Source organism: Podarcis pityusensis (assembly GCF_964106645.2).
Source record: "Podarcis pityusensis genome assembly, chromosome: 5".
Lineage (NCBI taxonomy): Eukaryota > Metazoa > Chordata > Lepidosauria > Squamata > Lacertidae > Podarcis > Podarcis pityusensis.
In genome coordinates this window covers 81468348-81495603 of record NC_138032.1, presented here as the reverse complement: position 1 = coordinate 81495603, position 27256 = coordinate 81468348, and the positions used below count along the sequence as shown (strand labels likewise).

General features: G+C 45.2%; 2 protein-coding genes across 11 annotated transcripts in view; one reads left to right on the top strand and one right to left on the bottom strand.

The window, feature by feature from the left end:
• SRR (serine racemase) overlaps positions 1-9502 on the top strand; it is a 58383-nt gene extending 48881 nt beyond the window's left edge. For 8 of the 10 annotated variants that reach the window (XM_081006254.1, XM_081006249.1, XM_081006253.1 and 5 more), the window contains 3 exons: positions 355-522; positions 1437-1494; positions 6617-7362. In XM_081006254.1, coding sequence (XP_080862380.1) covers positions 355-522; positions 1437-1494; positions 6617-6715 — 325 coding nt within the window. In that variant the 3' untranslated portion in view covers positions 6716-7362. Of the gene's footprint in view, positions 1-354; positions 523-1436; positions 1495-6616; positions 7363-8648 lie in introns of those variants that run through there. The other 2 variants (XR_013986619.1, XM_081006251.1) reach the window with 2 other exon arrangements.
• A 2679-nt stretch (positions 9503-12181) lies between these two features.
• On the bottom strand, positions 12182-23669 carry TMEM254 (transmembrane protein 254). Its single transcript, XM_081006285.1, has 5 exons — positions 23644-23669; positions 19400-19622; positions 17660-17763; positions 15790-15849; positions 12182-14650 (listed from the first exon to the last, which is right to left on the bottom strand). Exons 1-5 carry the CDS (start codon positions 23652-23654, stop codon positions 14533-14535), a joined length of 516 nt encoding a protein of 171 aa, XP_080862411.1. The 5' UTR covers positions 23655-23669; the 3' UTR covers positions 12182-14532.
• Between the last annotated feature and the right edge of the window lie 3587 nt (positions 23670-27256).

Sequence of the window (27256 nt, the reverse complement as noted above, 5' to 3'; positions counted from 1 at the left end):
CCTGGAGCGGGGTGTCAGAATTGACGTTTGAAGCTCATTGACCAGAAACAAATGTCTTTGACAGATAGTTAAAAGAAGAGAAACATTGTGACTCCATTGTTTCCTTTCGTCTTTTAAAATAAATAAATAAATAAATAAATAAATAGACATATAAACAATAGACTATTTCAGAGACCTGGCTTGAATTGACAGATATCAAATGAATATCATTTGCTTTGTAATCTATGCAAAAGGCAGCTGTAATGGATGGGGAAAAGCAATAACATACTGTACATTTTAGCAGTGATATAAAACATGATGAAAGGACTTCTTTTGTATAGTAATGAATTTCTGGTGATCTTACTCGTTTTCCAGAGTGGCTGTTGCAGTGTGCAGTGGTAACCTGGAGCTCTCACTGATGAGGCAGTGCATAGATCGTGCCCTTACATTGGACAACAGGGTCTGCAAATTCTCCATTCTGATCTCTGACTGTCCAGGCGATATTTCAAAGCTACTGGCGATCTTGGCTCGGGAGGAAACAAGGTAGCCTAGAATGATAACCAGGAAGAGAATGGACTGCTGACATTCATTTTATGTTTATTATTGGGGGGGGGGGATAAAGTCACATGGAAAGATGAAAGAATGGGTTTATTGTTTTCTTTTGAGCTATATTTCACTGAAAGAATAGAGGAGGTAGGAATACACGATTCCAAATCTCTTCATTGCTCATTCATGTAACACTCAGCCATGATTTGGTGTTACATCTGAATTGCATCTGGACTCAGGCGTCTCTTTTGAGATTCTTGTAACTTTTTCAGGTGTTATTTTGTCCTTGGGGTGAGTGGGCCTCAGGCTTGCAAACCTGCTCTATATACTTTCTAGATACCACTAGAATATAAACCAGGTGCACTCAAAGGCAGCAGGTGTATTCCCTGCCGTATATAATGCAAATGAATGAAGAAGTACAATAACAAGTGAAAAATGAGAGAGATCAGGAACAGTAAAGAGCTTCAGCCTGTCAGTCATATCCTTCCCTTCCAGCAATGATTTCTCGCTCTCTCTTTCTACACACACACACACACACACACACACACAGAGCCCCCAAGCTGCTGGCCGGAAAGTATCTGTGGATTCAATCTGAAGACTTTAGCAGGCAACCATTCTAGCACAAGCTGGAAGAATCAAAGTTTATGATCTCTCCATGCAATGCTGCAAGGATGCTGTTCATTCATGTTTTCATGAGTACAGGCAGATAGTCAGCATGGCTGAGAGAGATAGGAGACCAAATTAAGAAAATGACCCATGACTCTTAAGACTCTGATGCTTTCCTTGATTTTTGCCCTCCTTTCCGCTAATTGGCAGATGCTAAAAAAAAGAAAGAAAATTACTTTCCGCACAAAGAGCATACAACTATGACTAGATCTGCTGTGATCTCACATACAATCTCTTTGTTCTAGAGTTTTGGACATAAAACAAGAACACATGTACGTGGCGTCTGATCTGTTCACCAGCGAGGTAAGGAAAAACCTTTCATTATGGCAATCCTGCACAGACTTAGTTGTGACTGAGTATGAAACTGCCACATACAGTCATATCACTGGACAATCTAACCCAAATGGCAGATGTTTTGACAGGCAGTAGCTTCCCAGGGTCTTCAGTAGAGTTCTTCCCTAACCCCTAATATTTGAGATCCTTTTAAGTGAGCAGTTACTCTAACCCATAGGAGTGGGTTAGATAACACTAGAACTGGAGATCCAGTGAAATTGGTTTGTAGTAGATTCAGGAAAAATAAAAGAAAGTACCTCTTTTTCAGAGTACATCATTAGCTTATGGAATTCCCTGTCACAAGATGATGACCATGGCCTTAGATGGATTTTGACAAAGGGGCAGCTCTGTGAATGCATGTGTCAGGGAGCATTGACCAAGTAGGACTTCCTGGAGCGAATCCCTATGTTTTTAGTAATGTGTGTCCCTTTAGCTCACTTTATACAATTTCTATGGAATGTGAGTACGGCCACGACAAACATGATAGCTGCATAAAGTGCAACGTTTCACGAGTGAACGGTTCCATCCACCCAGAACTGCTGCGAATCCAATGTACTCATTTAAATGAATGGAGATTGAGCATCAACAGTGCTGGGTGGTTCATACTGGCTCCAAGCCTTGCTAGGCAGCGCAGTAGGGTAAATCTGAACTCGTTAGCCAACTTTTGCTTGAACATTATACATTCACTCATGGAGAGCTGAGCATTTCCTGGCTCACGTGGTTGCTTAGTGAAATACTGATGGGATGGTTTTGCTTTCTTTTACATATAGCATTTATTCGGCTACTTTGGCCAGCTCTGGACAATTTTAATAATCCCCAGTGCTCCAATTATGTTTCGCTGGTAAAACGCAATACAAGAATATTTATAGCTGAAGCTCCCAATTGATTCCAGATTTTTGGAACTTTCATAGCCAGCAGAGATACATAGAATACATTAAAACATACATTGGAAATTCACTCGGCTTGCTAGAGAACAGATTATCTTTACAGAAAAGTACCCGGTTTCAAGAAAAACAGACTTTTGCCTCCCAGCTGCCACATGCTTTCATTTTAAAATGTATAATTTTGTTGGAAAAGGGGGTGGGGCATAAGTTAAATGGGACAATACAATGTATATGAATAGTTGAAATAAAAATCCTTACAGTTTAACAAGATTTTGTGCACACCACTCTAGAAAAATGGTTGTTCTGGGCACTTCCAGACTGTCACTCTTTTCAGGGGGATAGAGAAAAGATCTGCACATAGTAAGGAGCTGCAACAGTAAGGAAGGTGTGGAATCTTTCAAAATTGATTGGTAACAGAACCAGATAGATCTTTGGCTGGAGGCACCTGACATGTCTGTCACACACTTTGTGAATCCTGCACCTGATTCCACATTCCATGCTTTTTAAAGAGTTGCAGAATTTACACAGGCCTGGTCACCAATTCCCCATTTCAAGCCATGCATAGTTCCTGGGATTAGTATTTCTATATCCCTTTCTCCATGCCCTGGCCTAGCCTGTCCTCAGATTACTGCCCCCTCCACAGTCCTGCCCCTCCTCAGCCTCCCTTTCTTATGACAGCCTGCCTCTGGACACTACGCTGCATTCAGCTGAAAAGCTCTCTCTCTTTCTGACTCCACATCCCAATAACTCTATCTTCATGTCAACAGCTCGCAGCTACCCTGTTCCTAGGTTCTGTGTGAAGGTTTTTTCCTAAGTGAAGTGCACTTTTTACTTCTGCATCTTGTCAGCAGTTTCCTTGACAACTTCCCTCCTGAGTGTTCATGAAATTCTATGAGGTCACAATAACATGTCCAGTGTTTACAGGGGGCTCACAGGCAACCGGCTGGCAGTAGTTTTTAGCCTATTATGTTTTGCAAGCCAGCCAAACCATATACTGTGTCTCGCTTGCCAACTAGTGTGTTGTAGCACTGCCAAAATACATTCAATCTAAACCAGGTAAGGGTTAAGATAATTTGTAAATTCAGTTGAGCTGTTATGCCTGTTTAGAAGTGAGTCTCTATACTGTATCAGTTTTCCAGCTGTAATTTCCTTGATGGTCTCATGTACAGCTTGCATGTCTTCATAGGTGAAGGACATATGATCTACTTTATCAAATAAAAGAACTGGATGAATTACAGATGCTACATCATAGCCATTCTCCATAGAGATGTTGTTTCCCATCTAATGATGGGAAGAATGTGAACACAATGTGGTCCAAATCACCCAGCTGTATACAGCGATCTCAGATGATGGTCCTAGGATGCGCCTGGCTGGGTAGGCAGCAGAGAGTTAGGAAGATGTTGCCCCAGTTTTAGTGGGAGCAGCAGGGGAAGGTATAGTTGGAGTGGGGAAGCTGACCACCATCTGGGGTGGAGACCTATACATTTGGTTCCTATCCTGATTCTCAAGTAGTCACTGTTCCAACACATCAATATGAGGGATGGAGATTGAAGGCATGGGGGCAGCAATGAACTCCTTTGTCATGGCTGGACCATGTAATGTCGTTAACTTTGGAACTGTAGCAGCACTTTGCCCCTGTAAATCTGGTGGGTGTTCAGATCACCTGTCTTTGGACACTTGTGGAACCTGAAGCAATCCTGCATGCTCTTGGGGGGTCTTCCAGAGGAGATGCCAACGATCCTGCTGGAACCCTGGCTTTGCTATGGCATGGCAAGATGAAATGGGCAGTTGACACAATCACTCCCAAGCATCCTCTCTTGCCCCGTGGAGTCTGAGTGGCTCCTTGATATCCTGGGGAGCTTCTGACTATAAAGCAAGCTGCACGAAGACTAGAGCCCCAATGGCGCAAAACACACTCTGAAGCCAACTGAATGCTGGCTAGTGCACATAATCATGCTTACCATGTGGCGATGTGGGCTGCAAAGAAGGCTCATTTTGCAGCTTGCCTGGCATCCTCTAGTAACTAGTGGGGAAGCAACCTCTGAAGCATGCAGAGACCCACTGTGACCAACTGGCAACACATTTGGAGGGTAAAGTCTAACTGCAGAGTGACCTTGATTCTGCAGTTCCAGATGAAGTATCCAATGCCAAGGATGTGTGGTGGGATCAGTTTCAGCTTATGCAGTCACCTGGTGTACACAAGGTGCTAGCAGCCATATGCCCAGCCACTTGCCCTCTTGACACCTGCCCCTCTTGGCCTATTAAAAATAGCAGAGGTGACTTGACTACTTGGGGCCAGAATGTGGGTACCACTTCATTGCATGAGAGGGGGGTGCATTCTTTCAGGCCTCAATTCTTGCCCAGACATCCTTTGCCACTTGCTTTCTTCAGCTGAGTAACAAAAAGTGGGGTTTTGCATTGCCTGGGTGAAACACCTTTCCCAAACACACATTTGCTAGGTGTAGTAGCAGCATTTGTGGGGAGAGTCACTGAGGATGAGAGTGGGAGAGTTGAGTCTTTCTTGCCTGCTGATTTCTCCAGCATTCCCTCCTGTCAGGTCTCCCCAAGCTGGAAGAAAAATGGAACAAATGGGTGAAGGCAGGGGAGGAGTTGTGAGTGGACAGCCTCCCCTTTGCCTTGCAACATGGAGCTCTCAACAGAATTTGAATATATGTGTGAGCTGCGTGCATCAAGATGCGTCACATCGTTGTCTTGAATGCCTTGAAAGCTGCACGCAGTCGGAATATTGCAGATGCCAGATGGGGACTTTTTTAGGCAACAGCAAACACATGTGCTCCATGTGGACGATGGCTTCTTGCCAAATGGCTGGGTGGGGCGCTCCAAAGCGTTCCGCACGAGTTGTTTCCCAGCCCTCATTTATTGTTTTTATAAGGGGAGCTTGCCAGTTCTGCAACTCTCTTAATCTGCACCCCTTTGTTTAGCCTGACATTCCTCAGTGCAGGTGTGCGATAGCTATTATTTAAATGTCTTTTTTTTCCCCAGCAACAAAAAAATTCAGCCGGCCTGGCTTTTGAATTTAAAAATATCCTATAACACAGGTGAAGTCCTTTCACCTCCTATATGTTGGCCATTTTAACCCCAAGGAAACCTGCCCTCTGGGCACACGGCAGGGCTTAAAGCAGGGATGAAGTTTCCTGTAAAACGAGGCAGGGCTCACCAAGACTTAGCCCTGCTCTGTGTGCCAAGAAAAAGTATTGCCAGGAGTCAGACCTAGAACTGAACAATCTCCTATGATCCCAAGATCATCTGTGGGGCAAAATACAGAGCAATCACACCTGTCACTGCAGACTTGCCTGGTATTTTTGCTGAAAGAGAAACCGTCAACCACGCCAACATTTGCCTTCAATTGGTTGGCAACAGTGGCACACAGATAAAAATAAAAACCCAATTTCTGGTCATGGGAACTGGCTCTTAAGAACAGAGTCTAACTTCCTTTCTACTTGATGGATCCTGCTTGTCTGTGTTATCAAGAATTTCTTCATAACAGCAAACATATACCTGATCTGACGTTTCCTAAGAGAACTGGAGAAAATGAAAGCGGGCCTTAGAAGCAAGACTTTAATGGAGTCTTTGGGTATTTACTGAAGAATCAGCAACTCACGATGCTTTCAGAAGACAACTGTTATCTTCCAGCTGCTCTGTCTAGGAACGTTGCACTCTGGGGGAGCAGTTGTTATAGCCAAAGGCAGGGGTAGGGTGCCCCCCAAGTCTTTCCATCCAACCCTCCAGACTCTCCCTGGGCCACGCCTCCTCCCTCAAGCAGCATTCCTCACCAGCCCTGCCCTGTGCTTTTGCCTGGACAGAATGTCCTCTGGAACTGCAATGGCTCCCACTCACCTGTGTGGAGGTGTGTGTTTGTGTGCACGCATGCCCATCCAGACACTTCTGACTTTTGCATGGTTGAAATGTAGCCAGCTGCACAAAGGAAAGATTCACATCTGTTTCTCCATCAGTTTGCCTAGAGCACCGCCCAGCAATGGTGTGTGACCCCTAGAATGCTGCTCATGGTGGAATGTGGTATTTGGGGAGAAAAAGGTTTCCTAGAGTGATATCACTGTATGTGGGTGCTTCAAACATGGTGGACTGAACCAAAGTCCAACCATTTTATAGTGGCAAAGTTTCTGCGGATGAGAAAACTGGGAATAATCCCACTGGTTTAAATGATGTTTATTGCTGTTGTTTTCCAGGTCACCTGCATTGTAGAGACCAGAGACAAAATCCACACTGCCCAGTTAAGGAACGCCCTGCTAGACTGCTACCCAATGATGACATGGATGGAGCGGTGATGAGCCAGCCAATTTGAAAAGCTCCACGATCATCTTCTTTGTTTCAGTTTCAGGAAAGTTGAAGATGTTATTGTTGCTTATTTCTATAGAGCCACCACACTGTATATGGTGCTTTACAAAGAACCGGGATCGACAGGTTCCTACTATCCCAAGGGGTTTACAGTCTAAAACGGCACTGCAATCAAAAATACGATTGCGAAAGCACTGGTATGTTTAAATCCTGCAAAATGAAAAAGTTAGGAAATAGCAGTAGGGTTTCTCTTCTGTGTATTCTCTCAAATCAGAATGAAACACCTATCCTGTATCATGAAGATGAATAACATATATCTTTAACTTCAGTGCTTCATAGCAGCTGCAGCGTTCCAACTGTAATCTTTGTATTAGCTAAGTATTCCCCACCCCCACCCCCCATATGACACCACCCCCAAATTGCCTTCAGGATGATATCACTGAGAAACTGTTGAGGTCCCTAGTGTTGTATAGACTCCTGTAAAATACAAGAAGTAAATTCCAGAAAGGGACTTCTCCAACCTCTTCTTCTGTGTAGGCAATTCCTGCTCCTTATGATGATACTTCCTTCCTCATTGCTTTGCTTATTCCACATCTTCCAAGCCAGAAAACAATACTTCAGCCTTGCAATAAGTCCGGGGGGGGGGGGGATTACAAGTCCACAGAAATGTTTACAAGCCTGCCTACTCTATGCTAGTTATTTGTACCACCCTGACAATCCGAAAGAGGGGAGGTGAAAGAGTCCAGGATATCTCAGTTTACAAAATCTTCTCTGGTTCATTACCTGGAGGCAACACTTGCTCACCTTAGGCCAAGGGTCAGCAAGGTTTACCTTGCCTGGGCCAGTTCACTCCAGCGAAGATCCCTCTGTGGGCCGGATCGCGTGTGCACGCCATTTCTGGCATCTGCATCTGCGCAGATGTGATTTCCAGGGCCGCAAAAGTGAGTCCCCACCGCTGCGCTGGTTCAGCACAGCACGCGGGGACTTGCCAAGCGGGTGTCTCGGTTTGGGGGCGGCTCATGGGCCAGTTAAACGACCCCAATGGACCACTTGTGGCCCATGGGCCTTACGTTGCCGATCCCTGCTTTAGGCGATTAGGCATGTGGGTGTTTACAAGCCTGAATTACCTGAAAGTTGGGTTTTGTTTTGTTGGCTCCCCACCCCCACCAGCCTGTAGGTCTCTACTTTGCACATATTAAAATGTTAGTGAAAACTGCTTAAGGATGTTGTAGTACTACATGTTATCATGCTAATTTAAAAAAAAATAAAGAAGAGAATCAAAACCTTTCTAATTATCACAATTTAAGCAAAGTGTTTTTTCCTGATTGAACACTTCCAATCCATTTTTGGCATTTCATGAATTTAGTAATGGGAACCATGCTTCAGCGAATAAGTGTGTTGCGCTAAATAAACTTTTTTTATTTAAAAAAATGGGGGTAATTTTCTTCTTCTTATGGCTGCTATGGGGAATTCCCCAACCACAGCAGCTATGTCATAACCACTGATGTGGATGGAACAAAGTGGGCTAAGCATACAGGAAAAGTGCAATACCCCGGTGGTGTGGAAAGTCAATTGCTGTTATGCTTGTAGCTTACAGGGGAAGAGCTATGATTTATTTGTACTAGGAACCATCTGTCTGGAAGCAGCCCAAGACTGTAAATCAGATCAGCTGATTAATAGCCATACAACCAACAAGTCACAGCTATAATCTTTGCAAACCATTTTTCCTCCTGTTCAATCCAAAGTTACAAACAGTGAGGTAGGGTATAGAAGCTTGAATCACATAGCAATTGTTCGTAATACTTTGGGGAGGCCTCATACTTTAACCTAGAAGGTTAAGTAATAAAAGATGGCACCCACTGAGTTCATAATTCATTTCTGTATCACTTGCGATTGTTTACATTATTTCTTGCTCTTCTGTAGGTCAACAGTATTTCCATTTTACAGATGGAGAACTGAGGCTGGTTGATTGGGACTTGATGAATGCCATCCAGAGAATCTATGGGCAAGCTATTAGATTTGGACTCCAGTAGTCCATGAATTATTTTTAAAAACAGACAACATCTTAATTGCTAAGTATTCTAATTGCTAAAGTTGGTCCCTCCTTTAGACATCAAGGAGGAAAATGTGATTGCAGGGAAGCTAAAAGAATTAGTTGTTTCTGTCTTTACCGTGGGAAATGCAAAGCGGATCCCTATGCCTGAACTTTCTGTGGGACTGAGGCAAACAGTTTCAACAAGAGATTAGATTCTAAATCTTAATGGCAGATTAAAATGACCAGATTACTAGGCACAGATAGTATCCACTGAAGAAGCTTCCGTTAAGTAAGTCACATTTTAAGAGGTCTTTGAGAGTGTCAGTAAGCATGTATATAGGGGTAATCACAGGGGACACAGCATTGTGTACATGGACTTTCAAAAAGCCATTGATACAGGATGTATCCAGCACTTCATGAAACAGGTTCCACTTGCTGAACAGACTTCTTCACCGCCTCTTACAATAGTAGCATCTGGTGTATTCCAGTGAAGCTGATGCGTGAGAGAGGGCTCTTGCCCCATGTCCTGGTTGCACAGATGGGACAGTATGCTGGACTAGATAGGCCTTTGGTCTGATCCATTGGGACTCTTATGTTTGCATGCCGCCGCCACCAACTTTAAGCATTATATTAACTAAGGAGCTCAATTTGATTAATGGGAAGTGGGACCACAAGACTGGATCTTCCCGACGTGGCACGCATTTCTGCCCCTGCCCTTTGGCCACATGTTGAATGCAGACTCTTGTAGGAATCCTGATTGTGCACAGTATCTACGCACATTTACCTGCTCATGCAAAGGTGTTTGAATTATATCCATTGAGCCTGCTGGGATAGCTCAGTCAGTAGAGCATGAGACTCTGAAACTCGAGGCTGTGGGTTTGAGCCCCACGTTGGGCAAATGATTCCTGCAACTGCAGGCGGTTGGACTTCCAAACTCTACAATTCTATGTATATGTACCCTTATCACTTGGGAGTTGATGGGGCTTGTGATGAGAGAATATGGGAAGCCAAACGGAATGTTGTTTTATGAAGAACACAAGAACCTGCCTGCCTTTCTTTCTTTCTTTCTTTCTTTCGAAAGAGGGAAGTTCTCACTATAATAAGGTTGGCAAACATTGATCCAAACAACTGAAAAAAGTTTAGAACTTTGCTGAGTTGGCATTGTTAAGTTAGAGCTCCTCCTGCTGGCCTTTCTGTGAACACGATCACAGTGATCAGGGTTGTAGATTAAGGCCGTCATGCTTCTAGTCTACCGGTTCAGACTTAGTTCTCTGCTTATTTTATTTTTTTACTTTTTTCTCACACTGCTAGGTGTTGTTGCTGTTGCTGCAGTTGCTTCCAGTTACTAGTTGTATTTCATTATAACGACACCTGCTGTAGCATGCTATCTAAGAGAGCAAGCTAAAAACCAGAAAGCCCCAGCTTTGACTGTTGCCTCTCTCATGCATTCACCAGGTGACCTTTGGCAATCCACTTTCTGCACCCCCCACATCTGCAGCATGGGGGATAATAATACTGATTTCCATTACAGGGCTGTTAAAGTTTACAACAATATAACGCTCATTTGAACACTTGAAAGCGCTATGCAAATGTTAAGGATTATTCCATTGTTTTTCAAATGGTTATGAGATGCCTTTAAATGCTGTAAAATGAATGGTAACATTACAGGATTCAAGCATGTGCAATCTTCTTGCACACAGTGTCTATGTGCAATACTTGGTGATCAAAATAAAGGTGGGGAAATACAGGAAGAAGGCTGGAAACAATGACAAAATGTCTTTATTGAAAAGAAAGCTGCAGCACTCCCCAGCCACCAATTTAACCAACTAATTTGTATTGGAAATCTTCCGGGTGTTTCAGTAACATCATCTTCCTGCCCTAATCTCCATCAATTATTCTTTATTACCACACTGCAACACCCTTAATCTTGTCTCTGGCTTAATGCAAGCAGACTAGAACCAAGAAGTCCAGGATTTTGATAAATGCAGTGGAACCTCGGGTTATGTACCGTCCTCCTTACAAACGCTTTGGGTAACGAGCTCCACTAACCTGGAAGTAGGTTTCCTGGTAGCGAACTTTGCCCCATGATATGTGTGGAAGTCGCACGCCGGCAGCAGTGGGAGGCCCCATTAGCGAAAGCACGCCTCAGGTTAAGAATGGTTTTGGGTTAAGAATGGACTCTGCCCCATCAAGAGTGCTGAAAGTTCAGTGACCAGCCTAATCATATTTCGTGCAACTAATGGGGAAATGCGCAAAACATGTCCTTTGCCTCAGCTAACAAAATGGCTTGCGCTGCTCCTGCTATCTACCCAAGTATCATCCTGCATATAACATTAAACCTTTTTATATGCATATTGCAAAATGTCCTTGTATGAAATGAATTCCTGCAGGCAGCTGAAAAAGGTGGTGATGACTCTTGACCTCTTCCCTCCCACTTTTTCACAGGCAAGTCAAGCCACATTTTTTCAGAGGACTTTCAAATATTTCTTTAGTCTGGTTTCCAAACATCTTTACTGCTATTTTTAATGCCTGGTGTGTGTGTTGTTAACCCTTTCTTTTCTTTTTTACGCTTAATGTTGGCTTGAGGAGAGATTGTCCTTTACAGGGCTACTGTGAAACTACATATATAAACTGACTGGGCATTCTGATGTGGACAATATGTTCTCAGGCCAGTTGCAAGCAAAGACAGATTCCTGCATATTCTCCAGCAAGGGCAATGCACAGCTTTGTCACATCACCCTTTGCCAACCCTCTGGGGGCAACATGCCAGTGGTGGGTATGGACAAAAGTGGATGCGACCACCCTACACTGTGACACATGCACTCACACAAACAGCTTTTCCCCCTTTCCTAGTCAAAAATCAATGCAGCCTTAGGTGAAGGGAGAGATTTGCTTGAGAGATCAGGGCAGACCTGTCTATACCCACTCTATAGGGCAGGGATGAGAATGTCTAATTCCCAATTTGGCAGATGGGCAAGGGTTAAATTCTGCCTCAAGTCAGTCACTACAATGTGAGTAATCCAAAATGGTTGCGCCTGCTTTGGGAAGCCATTTGCTCTGTAGTGTGAATGCAAGAACAACATGTTTGTGCATTTATACACATGCACACTTGTACACATTATCTGGCCGTGTTCCTGGGATGCCCAAGTGCATTTCCTCACCAACTCCTTAGCATTCCTGCTTCAAACAAAGGGAACTGAGGAAAGAACCCAATACGATGACACACAAAAGCAGGTATTGTTGAGTCAACCCCTTCATCCTATTAAGGCCTGGTTATTGTTCAAAATTTCCTAGAAGGTGGTTGGGAAAACCCAGGCTGCATTAGGAATCCTCAGGGGGCCCTATACTTTGTGTTTTGGCACCCCTGCTTTAAGGATGTGAAACCACCACCCCCTCCTTTGTAACAATTTCAGGGCATGCGTTATATTTTAGAGAGAATTATTAGCTTTATTCAAGGCCAGCAGTGAGACAGCTCTCGGAAATTATCAGCTCAAAATGCAGCATTATACCAATTAAGCACCCTGTCTTAGGACACATTTTTATCACAAGATGCAACAGTCAAACAGCTCACAATGTTTCCCTTCGAGTATTAACAGTATAAAGAACAGCAAAAGCTACCTTTAATCATCCAGACAATACCCAGGTAAAACATAATGTGTTAAAGAGGTGATTCTCAATACAACAAGCATGACGGAATATGCAGGGTGTTCAAGCACAAAGGCAAAATGCTGAGCTAAAACTATGAGCAGCAGTGTTCTTAAGAGCTGCCTAAAAATAAATCCAAATGAGACACAGAGTTTGAAAGACGTTATAGGGCACTTCAGCAGAAATCATCAAGAGAATTAAAAGTCCAAACCAAAGGCAAGATCTATGGTCTAATGTGGCAGAAAGTCCCAACCTTTATATATTTGCTCAGGCACAGAATCAGCGGACCTGTCTCCTGCACCAACATAATAATGGCATGCACTACAGTAAAAATGCACTGCACGAATACAAAATGCTAAAAAGTTGGTGGGGTGGAGGGGTTTATTCAAGCTCCATGCTGGTGCCCTTTGCTTCTCACCCTCGTTCTGCCCCTGAGCTCTAGAGAGGGTAAAATCTTGTAAACCAGTTCACCCTGCCAAGCAATGCCATGCCAGGAAAAAACTGAACCAGTAATTTTCCTTTCTCGGATCTGGGTGGTGGCACTGCATAACATGTAGATACTAAACATGTACATACTAAACAGATACTAAACACATTGGCCAACACATCTATGAATTAGACACCCACTCATCTGACAGGCACTGTTAACTACTTCCTCCAAATCCAACTAATGTGCTGTTTCTAAACCTTCCCCACAGACAGCTCTGTCTATCACGACACAGCTTGGATGAGGAACGCCTAATGAAAGCTCTATCAAAGCTTTCTCTCAGATTGAAACTAGTAGACCTGCTTTGACGTATTTCTTGGGGGGGCATCTCCCCTAAAGAATTTAAGGCATGTAATATAAAACTACCTTTTAACAGCACGTTGGATCTCTGAGAAATAAAACTGCCCCAGTGGGGTTTCTTGGTCTTGACTGCAGTTCTTATGTGGTCACCGCTTTCTCTCTCACAGCCTTTTGCACTTCAAGAAAAGCTTGCGCCATGCCCAAGAGTTTAGTGCCACGGTTATTAACTAAAGTGCTTTGCAATGCATGCAGGTTGTTAAGAGAGCACCAAGAAAACATAAGAGCAAAACCTGCTGGTAGACCATTATAAATGAGAGGGGTGGTGGCAGAGTTTGTGGAGAAAGATTGCAAGATGTTCGGGATGCAATGCTGACCACATCTACTTGCAGATAAACCCCTTTAAACTCTGGGTGGGAAGCTGGGTGAGAAATAGAAGAGGTTTATTTCTCAAGAAAGGGGAAGAAAAGTTAACCAAGCCACCTGCTAAAACTGGAAGCCCAACAAGGATAATTTGTACTGTTGCACATTATTTTTTAATAGTTATTATTATTACTATTATTATTATTATTATTATTATTATTACTACTATTATTATTATTATTATTAAGCACAGCTAAAAGTACTAATGGAGTAGCATTAGCCCTCTTGGTCTATGGTGCAAATGACAGAGAAGGAAAATGCCACCTTGCCTCCCAGTCACAGCTACACTCTGGACACAGTGTGGCTGCATGTAGAGATCAGTGCTCACAGACCTGCTTAATCTGCAATCCTTACCTGTAAAAAGGGTGGCGGGGGAGGGGAGAAAGAGGCTCATAAATGAAGGGGACTATCCATACAATCACTTAAAGAGGACAATCCAGCCATGGATGCAGGCAAAACCAGGGGAGCAACAGACAGGTGCAAGTTGGGCCCAAAGGAAGATGCCTCACCACACTTCTATACAGCTCAGTTTATGAATAAGGCTACTGTTAGACCTGAGAAGTAGAGACTATAGGTTGCTCTCTGCTTGCTCTGTTTGTCACCCCTATTTTAAATTGGTCCTATGCAGATATCTTGTGAGTGTTGGCATTTTGGTCCTGACCATTAAGAACTGGTTTTATTTCCTTGATCTAAAAAGAAAGGCTCCATCCCCCATTGTCACAAGCTCGTTTCCTCGCTTTGCCGACAGCTGCAAAACCTGCAGAGGAGACACCTGAAAGAAATTTCTCTTTCCAAGTTAAAGAGAAGATTGCCACACTTCTGAACGCACAAAAAATATTTAGGAATACACCCATCCCTCTCCCTGAAAAATATCCCCCAAAGCTAGAATGTGTTGGAACCTTCTCTTCTGGCTGAATCCTTCACCAGCTTTTCTTCCTGGGGTTGTAGGTCAACAAAAAGTAGAGAGATCCTATTCCAAAGAAAAATGTTTGAACCAACCACAACCACTGAGTTGAAGGGTCTGTGATGCCTTTCATCCTGCAGTGAAGAGACAGAGAGATAAAGCCTGACATTTCTGCATGTATTACTTAAAATCCAAGTTAAGTAGATAGATGTCTATTTTGCCCTCAGCTGCTTGGAGGATGGGCAGAAACTGAAGTTGGGCTGTTATCCACACCCCTGCTCCCTCACCAGAAGCCTTCAGGGAACTTTCCTGGGTGGCATGTGATACACCAATGAAGAAAAGATATCAGCAATGCAGTCACTAGTTCCAGATAACCTCCAAACAGGGTTTTGAATCCAAGTGCATATATCTGGGATTTAGAACCATCATATTGTTACTCCTCTGCTGGCACTCACACAGACCAGCCTACTTACACAGTCACTGGTTTCTTCTTGTGCTTCTTTTATGTTCTTTTATTTTGCTTACTTTATTTATACATCCCGAAGCAATTAACAATACAAAATCATCAACAATAAAGGCATATATAAACACAATGCAAAAAAGGGCCAGGATAAAATTCTAATTAAAAGGCTTCTTAGAAGAGGAAGGTCTTTAAGAGGTGTCTAAAAGACAATAGACAGAGTTCTCAGGTCCAGACAATTTAAGGTCCAGTTCCCGCATTATACGGAGCAGATCTCCTGTTGAGATGGTATCTGCAAGAGGTCCTCTCCTGCAGAATGCAACCATAAGTTGTTTATATAAGGTGCAAGACAGCCTTTTAGGTATCCTGGTCCTCAGATGTATAAGGCTTTGTAAACTAGTGCCAGTGCCTTTATTATTATTTTTTAAGAAACCTGACAAAAGGATCAGGGTAAGTTCACCTGCCACAGCTGGGTTGGGTTCCAATGCACAGCACACCTCATTGGTTCAATGCTGGAAAGCACTGGTTGCTTTTTAAAAAGCAAATTCAACGACAGCTCCGAAGTCGGTCCTTGACAGAATTTACTTTAGACCCGGTTCATGCACATAGGATGTGAAGATTATTAACACCTGTGTGTCACTTCCACACCACTTTAGGCAGTAAGAGGGAGTGCTCATGCACAACACCCCATATCCGTACCCAGAAAACCAGCTCACAAGCCCAGACGCAGCTTTGCCGCGCTATCTGCTGTTTAGGAGAGGGCAGAGGGAGGTGGAGGTAGAAGAGACCCAAAATAAAATAAAAACAGCTTACTTGCATAGCTTGAGGGCATATAATGCTTCCCCGATGTGGATTAACCAGCTAATTAAATATCTGAAAGGAAGGAAAATAACACCATTTGTAACTGGCGTAAATTAAAGCAAGATAAGGGTTAGCCCAAAACATTTAGGTATTTCCAGGGGAAAACCAAACACATCCCCAATCACCAGCTAATTAACAGAGGACACAACCCTGTTATTTCTCATGCAAGCCGTTGTGAAATGGACAGGAGTTGACTGAAGCAACTCAAATATGCTTTGAGCAATGCCTGTTCATTTCGGTAAGCATGGCTTGTGCAAGAGAAACACACAACAGGTGCAGGAATGGGGTTTTCAAAAAGCAGGCAATCATTCTGCCCTGCCCTTTACATTAATGTGCATATTTCTAATAACAAGTTATGCATAGCCTAAACCGGACCAGAAACACTACACAGTCCGAGTGGAGTAAGGCATGTATGGAGCTGCTCTTTAACCCATAGCTGCCAACTGTCCCTTATTTGGCGGGAAACTCCCTTATCCCAGCGCTGTGTCCTGCTGCTGTCCCTTATTGATGATGTCCCTTAAATTTCCCGGGTTTCATGCTTGCCCAGCTCGGGAGGGAAGCAGCGGCTCAGGGTCCTCCGCCTCGAGAGAGAGAGCGCACGAGCTGCCGTGTCTTCGTCTCTCCCTTTTCCCCCTCAGGGGCACATTGTGAGGAGACGGGTGGCGGCGGGCGGGCAGGCAGCCCCTCTTGCGAGACTTCTGCGGCGCTGCCAGGGGAAGCCGGAGGCAGCAGCGGCGGCTGAGGAGGCGGCCTGAGGGAGGAGGAAGAGGAGGGGATGGGGAGGGACACAGAAGGGCGGCACTTCAGCCGCCGCGCCGCAACCGCCTCATGCCAGGCTCACGGGCGGCATGGGCGAGAGTCTCTCTCCCTCCCTCCCTCCCTCCCTCTCTCTCAGGCAGGGAAGGGCCGATGGAACTCCTCGCCCCAGGACGACAGCAGCCCCAACGTGCTGCTTAGCATACCCTCCAACCAGTGCAGTGATTTCCCCCTCTGCATCCCTTTCATAACTCTATTTTTATAAATCATTTGTCCATCCATAGTTCAAATTTTTACAAGTTTTCTGTCAATCTTACCAATGTATGTAACTCTTTACAATAGCTTTTCAAATAAATCATAAACTTTCCCCATTCTTTATTAAAGAGGTCCTCTTCCTGGTTTCTAATTCTGCCTGTAAGCTTTGCCATCTCGACGTCGTTCATCAGTTTTGTCTGCCACCCTTCTTTGGTAGGAGTTGTAGACCCTTAGGATCATCTAGTCCAACCCCCTGCAAAACACAGTCAGTCGCAGCGAAAGCAGCATGGCTCCATGAGTGCGGGATTTCTGTATAAGCTAAGCCAAAATCCCTTATTTTGGCTGCTGATCCCTTTTTTCGAGGCTGCTGGTCCCTTATTTTCAAATCTGTAAGTTGACAGCTATGCTTTAACCCAGGTGACAAAAGTGCTCAGGGGAGATAATTATGGGCTGGAAAACTACCAGAGGAAGAGGAACAAAGGCTAGACAGCCTGTCCCGATCCACCCTTCACACATGTGTCGGACTGGTTTTTACAATTAAAAAGGAAGGAAGAAAAAAGAATGAGGCCCTGGGTCCATTGTTAGAAACTCTACAATTCTATGACTCTATAATCTATGAATCTATAATCTCAAAATACATTGCTTGACTGTAGCTTGCTCTTACATTTCACTTGTCCCTCCCAATATGCAAGGAGAAACACATACATATGGCTGCATATTATATTACTCACCCTCCCTCCCATCCCCAAAATCCCCACTGTTGGGTGAGCAGAAGGAATGTGAACAGGTAGAAGATGAGAATTCAGCTTACCCGATATTGAGAAGAGTTTTATGGTTTTCCACCAAATATTTAGTGAAGGTGCCTAATGGTCCCAGAAGGTCATAGGGGATTGTTGAGGGTGAAAAGACTGCCCACTGAGGTGTGAGGAGGGGGAGGGGAGAAAGAGAGAGACATTTAAGTAAGCATACAGGAGGTATTGTTTTATTTACTTCAGCTATACCACTTAATATTCCAAATTCCTAAGCGGCATACAGTGGTACCTCTGGTTACGTACTTAATTTGTTCCGGAGGTCCGTTCTTAACCTGAGGTACCACTTTAGCTAATGGGGCCTCCCGCTGCTGCTGCTGCACCACCGGAGCACAATTTCTGTTCTCATCCTGAAGCAAAGTTCTTAACCCGAGGTAATATTTCTGGTTTAGCGGAGTCTGTAACCTGAGGTGTATTTAACCTGAAGCATATGTAACCCAAGGTACCACTGTATATACGTGTCAACATAACCCATCATCCTGCAACATCAGAATTCACAACTTTTGTGTTTATCCCCCAGTATCCATACATAATATATGAAATTCGGGGACATCAATACAATGTGGCACAATCCAGAAATTAGCAGCCATTTGACCAGCGGTAGGCAACCTAAGGCCCGTGGGCCAGATCCAGCCCAATCGCCTTCTCAATCTGACCCACAGACGGTCCAGGAATCAGTGTGTTTTTACATGAGTAGAATGTGTCCTTTAATTTAAAATACATCTCTGGGTTATTTGTGGGGCCTGCCTGGTGTTTTTACATGAGTAGAATGTGTGCTTTTATTTAAAATGCATCTCTGGGTTATTTGTGGGAATAATTTGTTCATTCCCCCCCCCCAAAAAAATAGTCCAGTCCACCACATGGTCTGAGGGGTGGTGGACCAGCCCATGGCTGAAAAAGGTTCTGACCCTTGCATTTTACAATGCAGGGTGTGGAGGACCCTGAAACACTGGACTTAGGCAAGAAAGCCCACAGCTGATGAGATCTCGGTCTAGATCCCCCTAAAAAAATAAATCACAATTATCATATAATGTACTTCCAGAATAAACCTCACCAGTACAGTGTGTGCTATGCACTAAAGCTGGCTGTCTTCATGAAATGCACTAAAAGTGCACTACGGCGGAAAACATATTTATACTGGACTCCAATCAGGGATTCAGCTCCCAAAAACCCTTGAGTGGGGGGGAGAGACAGAAACAAGAAAAATGGCCTCTATTTCAGAGCAGCAGAAAATAACTCAAGATTCCGGGGTTTGTTTTGTTTTTTTCCAACCCATTCATTTCAGTGGAAGAGTTTAAACACCTGCTTGAGGCTTCTACCCTTTGCCCAGTTGCAGTGGAGTAATGCCCACTGAACTCAATGGGGCGCCCTTCTGAAGACTGTAAATTCTCCCCATGAAATAAATGTGACTTTAAAAAAAAACCACGCTTGATTTGGGCGGGCTCATCCCTAACATCTTCAAAGCTAAGTACGGTACATAGGGATCCCCTCCAAGCCTTCCCATCTCTGGCTCCCACGGCAAGATGTTCCGGGTTTGACTATGATCCTAGCTGTCAACGTTTCTCTTTCTTAAAGGGAAATTCCCTTATTCCGAATAGGATTCCTCGCAAGAAAAGGGAAAAGTTGGCAGCTATGACTATGATCCCAGCACGCCCCCCCCCCCCCGGTGCCCTTTGGAGCCGCGGCGCCCTGCGCTTCCCCGCACCAGGTGCCCCGGGAGCCTCCAGGGAGGCTGCGCTCACCCCGTAGTAGCTCAGGCCGACCAAGATCGCCACCATTACGAACAGGTTGGAGCGTCGGAAGTAATCGGCGCGGTGCTCGGCCTGGGAGTCCATCGAGCCCGCCACCCTCCTCATCTCTTCGGCGATCGGGTCTGTTCCCGCCGCCTCTTTGTGAGCAGCCCCAAGCAAGCGCTCCGGAGGGGCGTGACACCCTTCTGTGTCCCTCTCCATTTGCATACGCCGCCTGCGTCACAAAGAGGGCCCTGTTGTTACGCTCAGCGCAGGCGCGGGGAGGAGCAGGGTTGGATTAGGAGGGGTACGCGGGACTCGCTGCCGCGGGCTCCACGCTGCTGCCTGCTGCTTTCTTCCTCTCGGGCAACCGCGAGTGCGAGTCTTTGTGGCAAACTGCTGGCGGCAATTCGCACAATTGGAGCGTTGGAAGAGGTCCCCAAGGGTCATCTAGTCCAACCCCGCCTGCAGTGCAGGAATCCCGCCGAAAGCCGTCCCTGCGTGGGCTCGACTGGTTAACAGGGCACTGACCCATTGTGCCACAATTCAGCACAGTGACAAGCGAGACAAGAGGGGGGATCGTAGAATCGTACAATTGGAATCATCAATCATCAAATTTTAGAGTTGGAAGGGACCCTTTTGCCCAACATGGGGCTCAAACCCACAACCCTGAGATCAAGGCACTTATTCTCTACCAACTGAGCTATCCTCAGGCGGGGACCCTGATGATCATCTAGCCCCCCCCCCCCCCCGCAGAGCAGGAATCTTTTGCCCAGCGTGGAGCTCGGACCCACGACCCTCAGATTAAGAGTCCCATGCGCTACCAGCTGACCTGCCCCTGGTGGTGCAGTAGTGCCATGCGCACCTCATTCACACAAAATCACCACCACTCATTCGCCTTTCTGGAGTTTGCACACTCACTGAGTCCCCATCCCTAATGTGCTTATTGTCTGCTCTTCTTGCCTTTTCCAGTGCCCAGTGCTTGACCCCTCTTGCTGTTGGCTATTCTGCAGATTAGTTGCGCTGCAGAAGGCGTGCTGGGGAGACCACACATTTCAAGAAACGCAAAAGTGACTTTTGCTAGGTTTTAATAACAAAAACAGAAACTCCTTTTACACTAAATTACAATATATCAATAAGCATGACCCATCCATCAGGGTATTGAGAGAGCTACGTGCTTAATTAACATAACAGCTTAACATAACAGCTTAATTAACATAACTTAACATCACCTGCTAAACTGCTCCACAGCTGTAAAACTAGGTCATGTTATTTGCTCTGGCCCTTAAAGCCATACACATCCTGTGAAACAATAATGATCCTTATATTTAAAGAAACCATTCAACATTTGCTTCTGGTTTGCCTTCCTTCTCTTCTTTTATAAAACAAAAAATGGGCCAGGGTTTGTGTGACAAAAAGGTTGGTTTTGCTGGACAGGTTGGATCAACAAGTGTTGTTGTTTTTTTTTCCCCTGCCTGCAAATGGCAGCCTCTGATTGGCCGTGGTTCCAGGAGGGAGAGTTTAAAAGGAGAGGTTTTGGAGAGACAGTTAGTTTGATGAGAGGGTTGGTTGAAGTGGGTTGGAATTGTGGTTGGAGAGGGTGGGAGATACCGTATTTTTCGCACCATAGGACGCACCGGACAATAGGATGCACTTTGTTTTAGAGCGGGGAGAACAAGAAAAAAAAATTCTCCCCCTCTCTGCCCAGCGCCCCTTCAGTGAAGCGGCAGGAGACGCTGCGCAGAGAGGGGGAGAACTTTCCCCCTCTTGTTTTCCCGCTCTAAAACAAGGTGCCATTTAAGGTGCGTTCAGGCGGCTACCTTGGAAGCCTGGAGAGCGAGAGGGGTCGGTGTGCACTGACCCCTCTCGCTCTCCAGGCTTCAGGTTCCTTTCGACCTGCTCTTTGGGGCTGGCAGGGGGAAGCCCACCACCAGCCCCAAAGAGCAGGTCAGGGAGCAGCAGAAAGGCGCAGCAGAGAGGCTCCTGCCATAGCCGCGCATCACCTCTCCAGCCGGGAGAGGGTCGCGGGGCTATGGCGTCTTTAGCCCCGCGCGCGCTCTCCTGGCTGGGGAGGTGACGCGCGGCTATAGAGGCTCCTGCCATAGCCGCGTGTCACCTCTCCAACCAAGAGAGGGTCGCGGGGCTATAGCATCTTCGCTCCATAGGACGCACACACATTTCCCCTTCATTTTTGAAGGGGAAAAAGTGTGTCCTATAGAGCGAAAAATACGTAGGTAGGGAGACAGGTTAGGAGACAGGCTGAGGTATAAAGAGTGAATGAGAGAAAGAGTTGGTTCTGGAAAAAACAGCTTCCACTCTGAGCGTATTGTGAAGGACAGAGTGTGGTGTCCTGTAGGAGGAATAGACTGGAATTTTACTGGGAGGCAGAGGCTGAGCCAGGAGAAGTAGGAGCTGGAAAGGAACAGCCTACTTGGGACTCAAATCTAGTCTGGAGGGGAGAGATAGATTCTTCTAAGGAAAAGAAGAAACTCCCAGACCCAGTGAAGGGAGGGAGTGTGGAGAGCCCTGTGGTCTACATCTGAAGGCAGCCCTGTTTAGGGAAGCTTTTAATGTTTGATGTATTACAGTATTTTAATATTTTTTTGCAAGCCACCCAGAGTGGCTGGGGAAGCCCAGCCAGATAGGCGAAGTATAAATAATAAATTATTATTATTATTAGAATGGACCTCCGAACGAGTTAAGTTTGTAACCAGAGGTACCACTGTATTACTTAAAGTACCTCAGGAGCAGGATTGTTAAAGGGGTTGGGTAACTGAAAGAAAGTATCACCAGAAAAAAAGAACCAAACCATAATGCAAAAACTGAGGACAAATTTAAAGTGAAATTGCACTGTATTTCTGAACTAACCTAAGTTGAATCCATTTGTGTTATATACTATTTTGCCTTAAATAAATCTTTATTGTTTATTTTAAAAAACCTGTCCGAGACTCCAACTTACTAGTTACCCCTTCACAAAGCTCCTTCACAGCATACTCTGGGGCTAGAATTTTTAAGGGAAAAAGGAAAGAAACCTTCGGGTAAAGGGTTGTTCAGTGAGGTGGGGGCAATTTATCTAAGTGAGAGGAAAAAGTGCCGTCGCGCCCGTCACATTTTGTCCTCAGCATTTCTAGCACGTGAAAGGAGTTAAAAGTGCTGGCTTCCTGCATGTCACATTTTCCAGAGAAGCCAGAAAAAGGGCTGCAGTGATGGGGAGGAGTGGGAGGGACCTGGTGCCAGAATATCACAAGTGCCAGGCTCTGCTGATCTGGCAGCTGCCTCCCTCTGAAAAGCAGGGGTAAGCACATTGTCTCTGCCAAAGAATGCTAGAAGCAGCCATTTATCCCCTCACAGTGCTACAATTCCTGGCACCCTTATGGGTCCCAGGATTGTTTTAAAGGACCATTAAATGTATGGTGTGTATGCAGTCCAGAAGTGTAGGTGGATGGGGCTTGCATGCTTGGGCCATCTGGATTAGTTTCTCATAATGTTACGCGATGCTTCGCACATTTTAAGTATATTGCTATTACTGCAATTTAAAGCACGGGGGAAATTTCAATTTAAATAAATTACTCCTAACTGTTTCCCCATGCGTATATTTTCAGAACGTATGTACATGAATGTAAATTACATATTCGCTGGGAGGACATGCATAGTAATTAGTTGCTACTTGACTTTCTATGAGAAGGCTTGCTGTTGCTGAGCCCAACCAACCTCAACTTCATTCTATGCTGTAGTGGTAGCAGAGGGAAACATGCAGCCTTTTGTAAAAAAATAAATAAGGCTCTGCGCTTTAGCCTGATGTGACTTGGTTGATTACTTACTTAATTATTACTAATTCTATTTCACCTGCCTACAGGAATTAATGACCTACAATGAAATTTTGGAATAAACATATTAAGTAGTTATTTACTTGTGTGTGGAGTGTTGGAGGAGGGTAGGGCCTCTGGTGGAGGACACATCATGCTCCTTCTGGGATAGATTGCTCACCTTTTGTCCCCACCTTGCTCTCAGCTCTCACCTGTGGCTCCTAGAAGCCGTCAACATGCGACAGCAGCAACACCCTGGGAATGGCTTTGACTGGCTAGCTAAACCAGGGGAGGGTAGCTGATGGGTCTCAAGCCCTTGGTGAGTTAGGGACTTCCCTTGCATATGGAGATAGTCTCCAGCTGTTTGAGCAGACGAGACCAATAGTGGGTCTTGAAGTTTTGCAAGAGCTGCCTGTTGCAATGTTGCATCTGTGTGGGCATTTTCGTTACCTGAGCAGCATGTTGCAGAGAGGAGCAATCTGCTGGAGCTGTCTGAATTTGTTCCCAGAAGATCTGCATTTAACTAAGAGGCAATGAAAGGATGAAGAAATCAGATAATAGGATTATCATTGCATCAGAATATGAAGGTGTAATTTTGAGAGGGATTACAACTTGGCACGAGCATGCAAGTTGCTACATGCAGTGGCCTGATTCTTAGAGAAATTTTTTTTTTTTACATTCATCAGAGCGAAAAGATTAAAATGTCTTCAGCTGTTGATGCAATGGGACATTTTGTTGATGCAATGCAACACCCACAAATGAGAAACATTTCCTCCTTGATTGTTTATTGTTGTTTTTAAGTATACTTATACTTAAGTGCAATTGAAGACACAGTCCTGCAAAAGTTACCTCCCCCAGTGAAATGAAGACACGGACACAATGATATAAGGTTAATGGGCGTAAATGGCCACAACTTTATTGATTACGAAAATTGAAGGTATTGGCCTTAGGCATTGGCTCCTATCGACTACCCGGCATGGTGACCGGGAAGGGTTGAACACAAACCGCGGGAGTCCTGTTGAAGTACGCCAACTAGGATCCCACGGGTGTCACCGCTCGGGGGCGTGCCGGGGGCCCTACCTCGCAAGGCTTCGGACAAGGCCACGCCCCCCGGAGTCCTCTACCGGACTACCCCTTCGCATTGGGGGAAGGTGATGGCGCTTCCTTCCCCCCCTCCATTTGTCTAACCATTGCCCCATGCCAATGCCTAACCGCCAATGCCGAGAAAGTTGTGACGATTGCTACGAGGTAGGCGAAAAAACCAAAAGGCAAGAAATTGCGCCAACTTGGAAAAATTCCTACCAGGCCCCTTGCGGCGACCAACCGGAGTCCATAGCAAGGCCAAGTCTAACTAAACTAAGGGTGGGAGGGATGGGAAAACCGCTCTGCAGCTGGTGAGGGGGAAAAGAGGGCGGTCCCCGTGCCTGGCCCTAAATAGGCCGGGCCACGCCTCCCCCGCCCGCCGATTGGTGGGCTGGGTGGCAGACACGCCCGGGGATTCCCCCAAGTCTCGCGGGGGCAAGGGAAGCCCCCGCGGATGTGGGGAGGAGGATCCTGCACGCAACACCCTCTCCGCTGCATGGGCGGAAAGGGCTTTGTTGTTTTTAAGTATACTTATACTTAAGTGCAATTGAAGACACAGTCCTGCAAAAGACTAGTTCTCTAGTCGGAGTAAAAATGAAGGATGAAAAGCATCCCTGAATGAGAGAATGAGCTGTTTAAATCCAGGTTGAGCTAGGCTGTTCTTTCCTTGCTGGTAAATTATTATTATTATTAAGCAGCTATCCTATCTTTAAAAGACATCTGAAGGCAGCCCTGTTCAGGGAAGTTTTTAATATTTAACGCTGTACTGTTTTTAACACTTGATTGGGAGCCGCCCAGAGTGGCTGGGGAAACTCAGCCAGATGGGTGGGGTATAAATAATACATTATAATATTATTATTATGCATCCTTCCTTCCTTTAAAAAAAATATAAATTCATTATCTGCATTCTGCTGTCAACGTGCGTGCCTCTTTACTAATAAAACAGCCAGATCTAAGTCCTGCTGAGCTTCCAGTGTACTATTCAGCCCAGGGAAGGAAGGGATGGGATGAGAACTGGAGGGAACGTGTATCCTTTCTGGAGGGAGAACATGGAACACATCTCCTGGGCTGCCAATTTCTCCCCAAAGCCTTCTACATGATGATGAGTGAGCTGAAGGGACTAACCTGTAGGCGTGTCCCCTCTCACTTTGTCCACTAGGCAGGAGATGTTGTCATTTCGCAAACATTTCTCAATACAGTATAAGACGGGGCATTTGCAACTGTTCCCATCCATTTGCTCCTCTACCTTGTCTTTCACCTGCCTCACTTGAGGAATGCTATGGACTGGGAGCTGCGAGGAGCGTCCAAACATTGAGGGGGCCCAACACCTCACTAACAAATATTGTGAGGGGCCCAAAGGGGTCCAGCCCCTAGGAGTCAGCACTCCTGAGGGAAGACAAGTCATGTGGGGAACTACTTATCCCCTACCCTCTTCTCTCAAATATCATGCCGATAATTATGTTCAGATCTAGACTAGTTAGAGACCTAAGTAGACTGATCCTTTTTCAACTACTTCTCCTGTCTCTCCCTCAGTCTCCCAGCAAGATCCAGTCCTCTTACTCCTGCAAGACATTACACTCAGTCTTTCTCTGTACACTCGGAGTGGATGTTTTCTCCTGAACCAACTACTCTCCCTCCTCAGCACTCTGTATATTTCAACCTGTCTCCTAACCTAACTCCCAACCTTTCCAAACTCAATTCCATCCCCCTCCACAACCACAACTCTAAACCAACCTTACTAACTATCTCCCTCCTGGAACCTCAGCCAATCAGAGGCTGCTGTTCTTTAATCATTTGCTGGCAGGAGATAAAAGTAAAAAGAAATACTTGTGGAACCAACTTTTCTGTCACAGACACCATGTCAGTGTAGGGGCTTTTCAGTCTCCTCCCTTCAGTGGCAAATCAGCCCACAGGCTATTCAGGAAAGTCAGAGAATCTTCTGGACTTGCATTCTATGATGTGTGAGGAGCTGCTGCCAAATGTGGGTAATCCTTCCCTTCCTCCCCACTCCCACTTTTAGCATTATTCTGGACTTGTTTGGATCCCCATCTGCTTGGCATTGACCCAGAGGCAAGATTAAGGGTGGTGATGGGGTATGGAAACGGATACGCAAAGAGTCTCCTATGAATTTTAGGATAGGAAGAAATAATTTTAAAACATCCCGAGTAGTGTGGTGTAGAGGTTAAGAGCGGTAGACTCGTAATCTGGGGAACTGGGTTCGAGTCTCCGCTCCTCCACATGCAGCTGCTGGGTGACCTTGGGCCAGTCACACTTCTCTGAAGTCTCTCAGCCCCACTCACCTCACAGAGTGTTTGTTGTGGGGGAGGAAGGGAAAGGAGAATGTTAGCCGCTTTGAGACTCCTTCGGGTAGTGATAAAGCGGGATATCAAATCCAAATTCTTCTTCTTTCTGTTCAAATCAAGTCTATTAGATGTCAAAAAGCTGACCGAAAGAGGAAAGAATGGAATTGTATATTGAGTTTCCGATAAAGAAATTATGTCCTTGGTTACGACTTCCACATTCCTGAATATGTTCCCCACACATGATTTGGAATCCACATGTTGCCACATCCACAAGTGCGACTAGGGGTGCAGGTGAGAAGAGAAGAGAAGTGGGCATTCAAAATGACAGCTGCCTTATCCACAAAATTGGCAAGGCCTCCCTCATTTATGATGGCACAGCAATAATTAATTACTCTAATTCACCATAATTTTTGCTGCACAGCTATACACTAAGTTTGGATTGATAAGAACAGTTAAGATGCTACATGCAGCAAATAAATATATGGGGTGGGAAACTGCCTTTAAATAACATCACAGCAATGGTCTCAATCAAAATTTGGCTATCACAAGTGTATCCCTCTGTAGGAGCTCTGAAGGGAAAGGGTTTTTATCTCTATAGAAGCTTCTCTGAGAAGTGAGAGAGGATTGTGGGGTTTTTTGCTAAAGAGATTACATTTATTGCAGGAATTGGATGCTTT

Bases quoted from the DNA above. Each gene is read 5' to 3' on its own strand.
- TMEM254 (XM_081006285.1), bottom strand. The intron at 15,850-17,659 runs GTAAGCTGAATT...CCTTCCTTTCAG, and splicing joins AAAACTCTTCTCAATATCGG to ATATTTAATTAGCTGGTTAA. The intron at 14,651-15,789 runs GTAAGCTGTTTT...TCTTCACTGCAG, and splicing joins TATGCCCTCAAGCTATGCAA to GATGAAAGGCATCACAGACC.